The 15435-nt window shown below is 31.8% G+C and overlaps 1 protein-coding gene across 1 annotated transcript in view; it reads right to left on the reverse strand.

The window, feature by feature from the left end:
- LOC108911956 (ammonium transporter Rh type B-B) overlaps nt 1–14561 on the reverse strand; it is an 84690-nt gene extending 70129 nt beyond the window's left edge. Inside the window, exons 1-2 of the mRNA XM_023455396.1 lie at nt 14471–14561; nt 12201–12579 (exon numbers count right to left, since the gene is read on the reverse strand). Of these exons, the coding sequence (XP_023311164.1) occupies nt 12201–12579; nt 14471–14561 (470 nt within the window). The remainder of the gene's footprint in view (nt 1–12200; nt 12580–14470) is intronic.
- Nucleotides 14562–15435: the final 874 nt, after the last annotated feature.

Below are 15435 nucleotides of genomic sequence, written 5' to 3' on the forward strand. Positions count from 1 at the left end.
TTACATGTACCAATATGTTGATGTAATAAAGTCACAACTACTATTAATAACTTGAATAAACTAACATATATAAGTACAAAAAGTCTCAATGAAATTAAGTAATGTAAAAAAATATGGTTACGCATGTAACAAAATTTAAAATAATTTTAGTCATATATGTTGATCTATTGATATGTTTAAATAACTCGCAATTATTAGTTCACAATATATACTTTTGTTATTTTGCATGCATGACCTATAATTCGAATTTTTTTCATGTTTTCGTTATTCTTATAAAATATAATATTTTCTTACAATTATATTCTCATTAATCTATCAGTACAATATTTTTAGTGTAATAAAACGAATTATATAAAATGAGTACACCCCCACACTTTACGGAAGAAGGACAACTTTCCATTTTCCAACTATTTAAAAATTCTCTTTAATCCCCAGAATTTCATCGAACAAAATATATTCTACATGGTTATGCAAAAGATGGTTGGAAAAAAATTAGAAAAAAGAGTATACTTCTCAGTATCAAAATAAAAATGTCTCAAAATATGCAAAACCTAGTTTAAAAAATTACATACTGTCGACTATTTAGACCAGTGCTTAAGCCTTCAAAAATGGTAAAAAGTGAAAAAAAATTATAGTAGGATGAAACCCATTGGAAAAGGAAGAGAATATAACAGAAATGAAAAGAAAAATAATTTACGGGCGATCTGAGGTCGGGAAGGGGAAGGGGGTGAGTTTTTAAGGGTAAAAAACGGTTTATCTTGGTTTCCTGAAAAACTACAAGTCTTATGGAAAAAAGTTAAATGGCAAAGTTGTAGGTAATAAAATCTTTTATATTTACACTTTTTTCACATAACCTCAAAATTTATGTGAAAAATTCAAATAACCAAATTTTTGGTTTTTTATTTTTATCTTTTACAAACAAATTTTTTTTTTTTCACGAAATTTGGTGAAAACTTAGCTATTTATGTCCCAAATACGCTGTAATTTTTTTGATTTGAAATATTTATTTTTTCACCTTATTTTTACTTAATATCGAAAAAGCACCCTAATTTTCAATCGAAAATTCTCACGTAAAAATATCTGCTTTTTTTAAAACGTCGGTGGGCTTTTTCTTCGTTGAAATCTCTACTTTCTGATGGTGTAAAAAATATATATATACATTACTATGTTAAGTTTTCTCAGGAAATGCAAAGAAACGAACTAGAATCCGAAATTTTTTTCTAATCATTATGTACAATTTTCAGCTATTTATTAAAATTTACACTTTAATTACTCGAAAAACGCAAGATTCCATGTTACATTGATAAACAAAAAAATTACAAGTCGAAACATACTATTATAATTAACAACCAAATAAGTTAATAAAGTTAATATTTAACAAGACATCTACAATATTTTGAGAAAGTTGTAAAATCTTCTTTCGTTTCTTTGCATTTCCTGAGAAAACTTACCATAGTAATGTATATTTTTTTACACCATCAGAAAGTAGAGATTTCAACAAAGAAAAAGCCCACCGACGTTTTTAAAAAAGCAGATATTTTGACGTGAGAATTTTCGATTGAAAATTAGCGTGCTTTTTCGATATTAAGTAAAAATAAGGTGAAAAAATAAATATTTCAAATCAAAAAAATTACAGCGTGTTTGGGACATAAATAGGTAAGTTTTCACCAAACTTCGTGAAAATAAAAATTTGTTTGTAAAAGATAAAAATAAAAAAGCAAAAATTTGGTTATTTGAATTTTTCACATAAATTATAAGGTTATGTGAAAAAAGTGTAAATACAAAAGTTGTAGATCTTTTTATTACCTACAACTTTGTCACTTAAACTTTTTTCCATAAGACTTGTAGTTTTTGTGGAAATCAAGGAAAACCGTTTTTTACCCTTAAAAACTCACCCCCTACCCCTTCCCGACCTCAGATCGCCCGTAAATGATTTTTCCTTTCATTTCTGTTATATTCTCTTCCTTTTCCAATGGGTTTCATCCTACTATATTTTTTTTTGGTTTCAAAAATTATCGCCCCTGGTCTAATTAGACTAATAATATAAATATAAAAATACTTCTTTCCAGGTTGTCTCTATAATGAACATTTTGTAAGAACAAATTCACGATGAAGTATTTCTAGTTAAAGAAATTAATTCAACAATAATAATTTTTGTTTCAAATTCAGTATCCTGGCATTTATTATATGCCTTATTTAGTATATAAATTGATTTTGTGTTATTTGATTCATTTTTTGTTTTGTAACAGTTTGGAAAAAAGGAAGAAATACTGGTATTTAATTAAACTTGATTGATAAAAAATACAATTTGTATCATGACCCACTATTGTTTTTCTTTGGAAGGTAATATGTAAATGCTCTATCACCATCAACTAACAAAACCAACGCAAAGTAATACCAAAAGCAATACTTTTTTAATATATCAATTTCTAAAAAAAAAAAAACGTATACATATATTGATACCTACTCTTCTTCAATGTTATAAATACTAAATTTTTTAATATCTGGTAGATACTGAAATCATTTTAAAATAATTGGAAAATATTTTGCAACCTTCTTAAAGGAACATGGTATAGATAGTGCTGACAACGGACTGGGTAAAACTTATACTGGCAACTGTATCAAGACAAGTTTACTGTTAAATGAAATATGGGAAATATATAACAACACGTCCCTTGATACGACTGCTAAACATCTACATGATGCTTCTTAATTGAAATTAACCCAAAAAGATAAAAATTGAGTTAGAGGTTAGTTTCTTACGAAGATATAGCTGCTTGGTTTGCAGATGACTGGGTTTTTCTAATCTAGTGAAATAATCAATAGATACCAAATTTGGTATATGTTTTTGAATATTGTTGATTAATATTTTTGGAGAGTCGCAAAAAATGAATTGCGTGCAACCCATTTTTTTCTTAGCCACCTCGATAAAAAATTGTTAATTCATACAAATTAAAAAAAATAATATTTAAAAAATCTTATCAAATTAAGTCAAACAATGTTCTTCGATACCAGAAATTTATGTATGCAAAATATATTGCGGGAAAGAACTAGTATTGGATTAACTACGCTAATACTCTGACAAGTTAGTGAACAATTATTTACATCTCACGACTCTTATTCAGAAAGAATTTGGACGACTACGACAGTATCAGGAAGAAATAATTCTTAACAGTCGCTAACGAATGAATAGTTTTTAGAGAATGTATCAATTACTTTTTCTACTCAACATAAATTCATAAATAAAAGCATATGAGTTACAGGAACTTTTTCTTGATACAGTATCCGTATTTCCATATGTTATATTACTCGTACTCGTTTACATAGATTTGCACATATGTCACAAATATGAGTGAGGGTAGGGGCTGTGACCATTTGTCGTCTTTTCATATTTTTTAAATAATTTCAATGGGGAACCACTCCTGAATAATTCGAAAGCAAATTGTAAACCACATGGGTTATTAGTTGTTGGACTAACTTTCATGCAACTTGAATAAATATGGGTGAAACATATAACGTGGAGAATATACCTACTTAAAGCATGTCGACTTGAATTTTTCGGAAATATCATTCTGAAAAGTATAAAACAGAATTAAGATCATTCTGTGATGCGGGTTTGTTATTGTCATCAAATAATGTTTTTACTGTTAAAGATATTGAAATCTTTTGAAATAGTTTTCTTTTATCGTTCAATGGTCGTTTAATTTATTTTGACACACGGTTAATTATATTCTAAACTTTTGATGGCAGCAAAGCTTCAAAATTTACCTAGTATGAGATCGAATTTAGGTCATTATAACAATAAATAAATGTAATTTACCGTACTCCATATACCTATTTAGAAACGGTTCAAATGCCCCGCCAATATTCTCATATTCAAATTAAATAAATAAGCCTTTGTACACTATAGTTTAGTTTACGTTAGGAAAACTGTCCCTGTTTTCATTACCAAAGCAAATCTTTGCGTTTGTTTAAAGTTAACATCACGATTTATTAATTTTGTTTAATTGTTCCCACAGAAACACACAGGATATGGCAGAATATTTAGCTACCTACTATTTATTTAGCCTTTGAAAGTTTGTAACTAAAACTGATTATACAGGGTGATTTTGAAAGTGGGGTATTAATTTTAACTGATGACAATAGGCATTAAAATAAATCATTTTACAAAAAATTGCTCTAATAAATGTGTTTTAATAACCGAGATAACTGAGTTTAAAGTTATTGCAAATTTTGAAGCCGACTCTGTAAATCCCCAACTTACCCTAATAGGCGAAGCAACGGAACACGCTAATGTTGGCCGATACGTTATCGATAAGCCACGTGTTAAGTAGCGCGCGCAGTCCTTGCTTTGATTGTCACGCTTACTTCAGTTAGTTATAAACGAATTGTGTTTTCGTTATCATTTTGGTGTTTTGTATTGTGTATTTAGTATCTTTTTATGTTAATTTGCTGGCAGAGTGATAAAACAATGGCCCATGTGTATAGTAATAAAGAACGTGTGGATATGTTGTTAGTGTACGGAGAGTGTAATCAAAATTCGGCGCATGCTGCTCGACGCTATGCACAGAAATTTCCTCGTAAATTTCATCCCTCTGCAAGACGATTTGTTTATTTAACACAACGAGCCCGGGATACAGGCAAACTGCAAGAAAACCGTGGAAATCACGCTGGACGAGCTCGTCCTTTGCGAATGATGCAGGCTGAAGAAGATATTTTGGATATCGTTGAGGAGAACCTCGCAACGAGTACGAGAAAAATTTCACACCAGGTAAGTATATCCCAAAGCAAAGTATGGCAAACTATGGTATGGTATGGTATGTAAGAAAATCAACTTTATCCGTTCCACATACAACGTGTGCACGCATTACTACCCGAGGATCACCCTAAGAGAGTTCAATTTTGTGAATGGTTACTGCAACAAAACAATGCTAGCGAAAATTTTACGAGTCGTATCTTGGTAACGGATGAAGCGACTTTTACTAGAAATGGGATAAATAACTTCCATAATACACATGTATGGGCTGTAGAAAATCCCCATGAAATTCGACGAACAAACTTCTAGCAAAGATTTTCCTTAAATGTGTGGGCAGGAATTGTAGACGGAAAGCTTTTGGACCTGTCATTTTACCGGACCGGCTAACTGGTTTAAATTATCTGCATTTCTTACAGAATAATTTACCCGAATTACTTGAAGAAATTCCGTTACATGTTCGTCAAAATGTGTGGTATTTACACGATGGTGCTCCGCCTCATTTTCGGCGTGAAGTACGTGATCATTTAAACAATGTTTTTAATGACAGATGGGTCGGACGTAATGGACCAATTCTATGGCATCCACGCGCTCCGGACTTAAATCCTTGTGATTTTTACCTATGGGGACACATGAAAATGTTAGTGTATGATGGCCCTAAAGTCGCCAGTGTTGAAGAATTACGAATAAGGATAGAAAACGCTGCCGAAACAATCCACCAACATGATGGGCTGTTAACTTCTTGCACTGAATCATGGATCCGCAGGGCTAGGTTTTGTTTACAGGAAAACGGAAATAATTTTGAACATTTGCTATGAGTGTAGAGGACCGGATTGCATAATTTAAAAATGCGAAAATAGGTGAGTTATTTCTGATTTTTTATAAATAACATTTTATTCTTCTATTTTTTGTATAACACTTGTTCTTGAAATAAGTAGGCGCATACTAAAATTACTACCCCACTTGCAAAATCACCCTGTAGTTTCATAAAATTGTAGATAAAATAACCAGTTTGGACAATAGTTTCAATTAAAATGCGCCGGTTGCTTGAATTTTTAATTTTTTATTAAATTCGACTGCTTAAATTTTTTGGGGAAATCTGGTACAGTCATAATGCAGTATTTATAAGAACAGCCATAACTATAATGGTTACCTGTTTAATTAATTGTACCACCAATAGCGACGAAAATGATGAGAGCGACTAGATTTACCATTTACAATTTACGTTCAGTTGTATTTTTATGTCTTATGTTCATTTATAATAAAATTTGAATTTGTGTTGTACCTATTTGTCCCTTCTATATTTTGTTGTTCCTTGAGAGAGAAGGTACATTTGTAACAATTAGTATTGTAATTTACAATTTTCAAGTCATTTAACATCACATATTGTACTAAGATGATCAGTGTATAATATATAACTCTTGTTGAGATTCTTCAATAAGTAAGTTTTATAAAAAATTAAAAAGAAAATTATTATTATACAGTTGTATCAATAACGTCAATATATTATAATTACCTGATAAGAACAGACTTTTTTTTTAAGGTTTAGACATAGATTTTATTGCACACTTATGTACTAGTATATTTAAAACCGTAGTGCACAAAAATTTGAGTACGTTTCTACTTGTAAGAAAAATATAAATTGACATTGGCGCATTCGCCATTATTTACAATTTTGTATCTATTTTGCATTTGTATTTTGTTTATAAAATATTTACATGCTCACATAAAAAATTGTCAATATTGTTTTCCGGATTAAGTTTCAGTACAAAATCATAAACAAATACATTAACAAAGAGAGAAAGATAAAGTCGGATATGCTCTTTATGGTTTTATAGATCTTACTCTATTATTTACTGAAAGCATTTCCGACCTTGACGATTATATCTTTTTACAACAGCGAATTTTCTTTAGAATTTTTGATATTAACTTTCTAACTCTTAATCTTTCGTCAGTGTTTCCTTTTTTTTCTTTTAAATAAATTAACTAGTAAAATGAGTAAAAAGCAATGCAAAGGAAGGAAAATAATTATAATACCGAATTGTTTGATGTTTTTAACAGTTAACAACCACGTAATGAGAATATTTGAAACAGTTTTATTATTTGCGTTTTTAATTTTATGCACCTATTTTTTTGCAATATAGTAGTAGAAATCATTAAATATTATTAAATAAGCTTTAAATTCAGTTTTCCTATAACGTGGTTCATTTTTAACAAAGAAGTTTAAACTTAAGGAAAATATATTATAGATACTGTGTAGAAGTGGATGAACCTACACTTGAATAAATGTATAATACTTATTTCTTGACACGATGATCCAAAGCATGGGCACAATCATCCCGTAGGCGTATCCGTTGAAAAGAAATACCCGCGGTGTATCTCAAAACCCCGCAAGCGACCGATTTTGAATTATTTACGATAATTTATTTAAGGAAATTCTCACATTCATCAGTTCCGATTTAATCTGAAATTTCAAACAGAATCTCAATACTTCAGCCCTTGACATAGGTAGGGTGTAAAAAATGCAATCAATCAATCAGCCATCTTCAACATTCAATATCTCCTTAACGAAGCGGTTCCGGTCCATTTATTTGCTCAAATAAAATATTTCTTTGGTACTGTCGGGAAGAAATTACTTTAGAAAAATTCGAATGGTTTATTTCATGATATATGCTTTTTGCGATTGTAATTCAAAGGGAGTTTAAACGAAACATTATTGTGCTGTGTCTTGATGCGTATAACACGTCTCATCAGAGCGCGACATATCAGAGAAGCTAATCACATATTCTGGTGTTTTGTACTGATGACCTCTACATGTATTTGAATGTACATACGTATTCATGTATTCATATATTCATGTATTCATGTATTCATGTGTTCAAGCATATTTGTACCAAAAGCTAAAGAAACTTGAAAATCTACTCTAATAATGACACAACAGTGCTAAAGTAGTTTTTTGAACATATTGCTCATGTCATCAGTCAGATGGTAATAATGGGAATATTTAAACATACTGAATAATTAGAACAAAGATATATCATTGTTGTTTTGTCAAGAACGGTTTTCAGGTAAATAAAGAATGTCAGCAATACCTGAGCCACCTTGTATAGACTCTCTATCGACGTATCTGATTGTGTTTAGATCTTTGCTTTGATATCAAACTCGCAACATTGGCTATAATATTATGTTAAACGCTGGAGAGACATTATTTCGAGTGTTTGATTGGACTGGGAAGGTAAACATACATTTTTATTCGACTTTTATTTGTTTCCGTTATTTGATTTAGAGCATATATGACGAATCCTACGGATTTAATATCGTTCGTATAACGCAATATGAAATAGATTTTTTTTGCAGTTTATGGAGGCAATTATGAGAATCATATGGGACCCACTTTGCCTCAAATTCAACAAGCTCTGGTGATCACATTATTGGATTCCATTGATGTTCTATTGTTACAAAAAGGTTTAATTTCGAAATTGCTATAAATCTTTTCTAATGTACCCTGGAAAAATTGGTTTTTCATGTAAACCTAAATTAATGGATATAAAGTATTTTCTCTATTAGAAATACATACAAGCTGTTACAAATTCGCTTCTCACTACAGGGATCTCGGAAACAGTAGGGGATGCGAAGTAGCTTAATTGGGGCAAAGTTGCATAGTCAGGGGACCTACATTATGCCCCTAAAAAATCAAGGCTAACATGATTAGTTTTCGAAATATTAAAAAAACGAAATTTTGGAAATCCGTTTTTGTTTGATTTCAGCCTTGTTTGAGGTGATATTGAAAAAAGAAGGACAGTTTCTCGTGGCAATTTTTTGCTCTCTATCGAATGGCATAATAAATTTTTATATGGAACGTTTTATCTCTACCTACAGGACCATCATCAGCTTGATTTTTTAAAATACAAACCTTTAAATTTTATTACATTTTTTGTAAGCCTTTATGACCCCTTGTCTCAGCCCGAATCAGATTTCGACGTCTTGTCTAAAAAAATCATCTTCAATGTATTCGTTCCAAATGTACATTTACATTTACTGTAATTTTTTAAAATATAATATTCATTTTGCGTTTTGGTTGTTCATATTATCACCTCAAATAAGGCTGATATGAAACAAAATCGGATTTCCAAAATTTCGATTTTTTTCAAATGTTTCGAAAACTAATCATGTTAGCCCTGATTTTTTAGAGGCATAATGTTGGTCCCTGATTATGCAACTTTGCCCCCATTTAAGCTAGTTTGTATTCCTTACCGTTTCCGAGATCTTTGTAGTGAGAAGTGAATTTGTAACAGCCTGTACAGAGTAAAAAAATACTAAAATTCTTTTGTGCATAAGAACTTTGTATTTACTGATCGATTTTAATTAACTTCTTTTTGTATATGAACCTAGTGCAATGGTCAATTGCATCTATTTGTTGAAAAAATGGTCGCAAAACAAACGATTTTTTTGGTGGAGAAAAATCCAAAGGGCTCTTATTAAGAATATCCTGAAACGCATAATAAGTTTTTACCTAAAAATAAAAATATGTTATACATACCTATGTATAATATATTTTTAAAGAAAGATCATAAGTTTTAAATGTTTTTGTCGCAACTACAGTTTTTCCAGTTGTTCATTAGTAATAGGTACTTATTTTGATTGATTTGATAGAGGATGATTTAACAAAATGTATTCTACTGAAAAAAACTGCAAATACAGGGTGATTCAGAACATATCCAAAAAAAATGCTGGATGTACAAGGGACCCTTACAAATACAATTTTGTAAAGAAAAAATCAAAAAGGCCAGTTCGAAAATGATTTAAAAATACACTTCTGCACGGCACTGGAAATTGGTCCACTGTAAAACCTGACCCCGCACAATGCGACCGGCATGGCGGTGTGATATAAACGGACAAAAACTTTCGCAAGGAAAGAAATATGTAAATAGAATTTTATAGTAACTCTTTTATATCGGCAAATTCAACTGCTTTTGCCTTTATTAATTAATAAAATTAATTTGTTTTTAAATAATAAAATCATTTGACATACCCGATATTACAACAAAAATTGTTCAAAATTTTATCCACCAACGTGTAAACACATTTGGGTCCGTCTTACTCAGTTTCTACGAACTAACACAAATGTTGTCTTGCTTCACCATAACACAAATGCTTCAACATAAATTAAAACGATATCCATCAACTCCGAGTTGCTATCCACGCAAGCCATTTTTGACACTAACTATTAAAAAACTATTGTAAACACCACAGATAACAGGTAAACACTATGGCAACGACGATTGCAAAATCGGATTTCAGTAATCCGAGTCGCTGAGGCCACGTGGCTCTCCACGCGTATTGCGAATGACGCTAGAGACTACAGTTGTCCAGCTATGCAGTGGTTGAATGTACTATAACTTCAATAATTTTTTTCTCGGAAACTATAAGAATCTTACAAAAAATTTTTTTACGATATTGACTCCATATTTCATGCCGCATCTATTCCCAATTTTTTTTGGATAAGTTGTGAATCACCCTGTATAATACACTGTAGATAAAAATCTGTTTGTTGATATGCGACTGTAACTTTAGAAAAACTGAGGAGCAAGCATATAAAACGATACGTTTTATCCATATCGAAATAAATATAATAAAGGACCCCGCACAAATCTTATGGAAATTGGGTCCCGGTCAAATTCGCTGAATTTTTGATATGTGATAGAGTTCATCATACTGGTCAATTGTCTCAATGGCCACAAAGCTCAAAAATGGATAGTTTGGCCGGTACAGAGCTTTAAAGCTCCGAATATCCTCCACGGATTTATGTATATGCGCAGTGTGTATAGACTTTTGAAATAGCCTATTTCATTTTTTTTATTATCTAGGTTTATATTTTTGAGGTTGCTGAATTCAGATCTGTTGTTAGATTTTCAAAATTGACAGTTGGCAGCTGTCAAATAGCTGTCAATGTGCTATAATAAAGCCAAAAACTTGTTTTTTTATGTTTTATCTTTCTTTTTTTTTAGTTCGATAAGTTCAAAGACGATATCAAATCAATAACAATGACTATCGGCAGCTGTCATTTAGCTGTCAACAATTCTTCAAAGTCCGGTAATAAAGTCAAAAAATTATTTTTTGTTTATAACTTCAAGTTTTTTAGATAAGTGAATATAAATATGATATAAAATTATGTAGTCATCAGCTTACAGCTGTCAACAAGCTGTCAACTAACTGTCAAAATGCAATAATAAAGTCAAAAAGTTACTTTTTTTAAAAAGCTTTAAGTTGCTTAGATCACTGAGTTCAAAAGTGATGTCATAAACTTATATCATGTTTGATTTCTTATCCACAAAGTTAAGCACAAAAAATAAGTTACTTGCTCTATTATTGCATTTTGACAGTTAGTTGACAGCTTGTTGACAGCTGTAAGCTGATGACTACATAATTTTATATCATATTTATATTCACTTATCTAAAAAACTTGAAGTTATAAACAAAAAATAATTTTTTGACTTTATTACCGGACTTTGAAGAATTGTTGACAGCTAAATGACAGCTGCCGATAGTCATTGTTATTGATTTGATATCGTCTTTGAACTTATCGAACTAAAAAAAAAAAAAAATAAATCATAAAAAAACAAGTTTCTGGCTTTATTATAGCAAATTGACAGCTAGTTGACAGCTGCCAACTGTCAATTTTGAAAATCTAACAACAGATCTGAATTCAGCAACCTCAAAAATATAAACCTAGATAATAAAAAAAATGAAATAGGCTATTTCAAAAGTCTATACACACTGCGCATATACATAAATCCGTGGAGGATATTCGGAGCTTTAAAGCTCTGTACCGGCCAAACTATCCATTTTTGAGCTTTGTGGCCATTGAGACAATTGACCAGTATGATGAACTCTTATCACATATCAAAAATTCAGCGAATTTGACCGGGACCCAATTTCCATAAGACTTGTGCGGGGTCCTTTTAAATTTAGATGAATTTAGGAAACAATCGATTTAAATTATCTTTAAAAAATAATTCTGAATACTATACTCCTTTAGAAATACATGTTGAAATGCTACGACCTGCCGCCGCTTTAAAGGTATGTACATAATGTATTGCACACTTCTATGCAATTTTCTTTAAATGTTGATGAATAGACCACATGGTTAAAATACTCTATTTCTACTATATGCAAAATATATTGGCAATGTCATTTTCATTTTTCATTCAAAACTAGTTCCCATAGTTTTCCGAAATTATTTAAAAAATATGAACCCCATGACGCCAGTACACAGCCACCAAGTGATATGGAAAAGAGCGCATCACGAAAAACAAAAACATCTCTTACGTTCACTTACGTGTAGAACATGGAATTGAGCTTCAGTGTCACGTTATACACACCCAAGTGTACGAAAAAATTGGGTTACATCAAGAACACCAACAGAACAACTACAAAAGCTACTCGCGTTCCGATAGAAGACGCCCTGGACGCCTCCGGGCGTCTGGTAGTGCCCTGCTTGATGGTGATAGGTGTGGGCCGAAACTCGGGAGGACAGGGCAGGTCCGCCAGGGGGATCGACGTCAGATATACCTTGTCGTCCGGCTCCTCGTCTTCTGACTCATCTGCATTCTCTTTGGCGTCGGGAAATTGGGACTCAAAGGCGAAGGTCTTATCGAGAGGGGGGCAGCCTATATTTTCGTACGTTTCCGCCGTTGTGGCCACCTTGTCTTCCGGTTGGAGTTGACACTGTAATTCTTCCAGGGAGTTCCGGATGTGCGGCTGGGTGGTTTTGTCGCGCAAGAAGTAGACCCAGTCTAGGCGGCAATCGCAACTGAATCTGTTTCCTAGAAAAAAGAAATCAGTAAGTAACCTGTCACATACAGGGTGTTTCATTGAGAATGGAACACAGTGGGAAATTCCGGAAGTTAAAATATGCTTCCTTAAAAAAAATATATTTTCTTTGTTTCTTTCAAATTGTGTCTTTATGTCTTAAATATTTTTAGTTAAATGCTTATTAGGTACATATGGAACACAAATTCTTTAAAAAATATATAAAATTGATGTAATTAGATAATCTATAAATACTTAATCACCTGGTACATTACGTAGTGTGTAATAAAACAGTTCGGTCCTAATGCTATCCCATTCTTATCTTGGACACACTGTATATCTATGAATTCATCAAAATTTAATACACTAATCGATCCTACGGAAAAATTATTATTTATTATATTTATTCACTATTCGACTTAGGTTTATAGCAATACTGTACAAAAATAAAGTTTTGGGTCTAACAACGAGACAGACGAGTTTTTTTTTCCGTAGAATTGAATGGTGTAATCAGTTTTTGAATTTATTTTAATTTAAACAAATTATCAACTATTATTGAAGATTGATTGTTGCAAGTCATTTTTTATTTTTTTTGCATTTTTGAGCATGGTTTCGAACTGTGATAACAGTTTTTTTTTTTTTTCACCAAAAAGTATGTTAAAACGAAAAAAATGGTTACCGGCAGAACTCCGTACCATGACTTCTCTCTAAGTAGAATTTTTCTTTGAAAAAAAAGTGTTTCAGACCGGAAAAAATGAATATCTCGGAAACTTCTTGATTTTTTTATCTAAAAAAATTTGTGATTACAAAATTAAATTATTTTTGCGCAAATGAGAAATAAAAAACGAGAAATAAGAAAAAAACCTGTTTTTCGCATTTTTCTCGGAAATTTTGAGGTTATCTTAAAAAGTGACCTCTACAAAGGTAGATTTTTGCATGATCTACAACTTTTGTATGAGATACTTTTTTGTTTGACGTCAACTTTCGCCAGAAATATCAACGACACAATTTTTCACAACTTTTTAATCCCCCAAATCAACCCTCCGCCACCCCTGCTTACGCATTTATTTTTTTTAGGTTTATTATAAGCCCTTTTACCATTTCCACTTACAAAAGTCTAGGTAACAATTTTTTTTTCTACAAGTGTAGTTTGGTTGGACTACAGTTTTAATTTGTTTTCAGAGAACAACACTCCCACCCAAGTCATCCACTGCACAGATAAATTACAGGTTTCTTTCCTTCTACTTCTTCCAACGTCATTGGTTAATGGTTAAACCTCAGGAAAACTTTCTCTTCTTTCTAATGGCTATACATTACACAATTTTAACTGTGTGGTTCAGTCTATACGGACAAAGAGTAATGATCTGATTATTTATTCCAGTTTGAACTAGCAATATATAAAATTAATGCAAAACGTGTGAAGTATGGCAACGACGGGCCATGTTTTTAGTTCGCACACTTTTGATTGCAGACTTAAAATTGTTTAATACATATGTGTAGGGCTCATAACTTAACATTTATGAGACACTTAGCACTAAAACTTTCAAAAAGCAAAGCAGCATAAGTACAAACTTTAAAACACAATGATGCAGTAAAACGTAGTATTAAATCGTATGGCATTTATTGAACAGTTGTGTCCCAGTTATAACCCTACCCGTTCGACGATTCGAATAAATAATTCAGCACTCTATAACTTTAAACAAATATTTTGCCCCGATCGGGACAACAAAGGCGGTGGATGCCGTGAATGTATTTATTCATATTCGACCGCAGAGGTTCCTCCGCATGCACGGAACCAAACGGAATCAATAAAATTCAACCGCCTGGAGACAGCTGCGGGATTTTTTAAAGCAGAAATAAATTCGAAAATAACAACTCCTGCTGAATTATAAATGAAAAATGTACCCAGATGTATCATATATAGGTTAGCTTCGACTGGCGTTCTCTTGTTCTGGGCTGGGTAATTTATAGCGTGGAAGGAAGCGAGATTTGTCATTTTTTTCCGTTATTTCTTAACCTTCATCCTACCGGGCGGGGTACAGACGTGCCGGAATTTCTGCTATATTTTTTTATTTTCCTATTTTATCTTTGCTTAATTTTATTTATTGTCATTTGTATACAGGATGCAACTTTAAATGTGGGTCATATTTATACGGAGACTACTTTCAGACTAACCAAATTTTTGGTTCTAAGTTTATCAGTCTCTGGGTTTGTTTCCGTCCAACATTAGCATATTGGCGTTCAAAGCTCCCATAATATTTTAAATGTTGAACCAATTGTACAAACAGCTTCTTATTCAGTATTTGTCCGTCGGGATAATCCATCTGATCGTCTTCTTGCAACAGCATCGTTTTCTCCTGACAAAAAGTAGGCTCCGACTTTTTCTGTTGTTTTTTACCGATTTACCATCCCGTCCTATCATACCAGGTGTGAAGTCAACTGGCAGTAGCTCCTGAACAGCAAAAACTAACAATACGAAATAATAACGATGTTATTAATGAGGATGATTATGATGACGATGACAATGCCGATGATTACTATCACAGCAATCATGACACTGGTAATAAAATGTTAATAACTTTGAACATAATGTAATTATTTTTACGTCGTAATTATGTACATCTTTAATGCTACTACTACTTAACTACTATTTAAAGGTACTACTTTCATTCATAGACATGTTACCTATATTTATTTAATATTCCATATACGTACGTCATTTTTATTTGGGGTAGAGTTTAGAGTAAAATTTAAAGGATATTTTACAGAGGGGTCTATTTTAAATGTATTAATTCTTCTATTTGCTGGTACAACCATATCATTAACGTTACTAGAGGCAGACAGAGGAAACGTAACATTTAGTGAGCTGT

Source organism: Anoplophora glabripennis, unplaced genomic scaffold, assembly GCF_000390285.2.
Source record: "Anoplophora glabripennis isolate ALB-LARVAE unplaced genomic scaffold, Agla_2.0 scaffold6, whole genome shotgun sequence".
Classification (NCBI taxonomy): Eukaryota; Metazoa; Arthropoda; class Insecta; order Coleoptera; family Cerambycidae; genus Anoplophora; species Anoplophora glabripennis.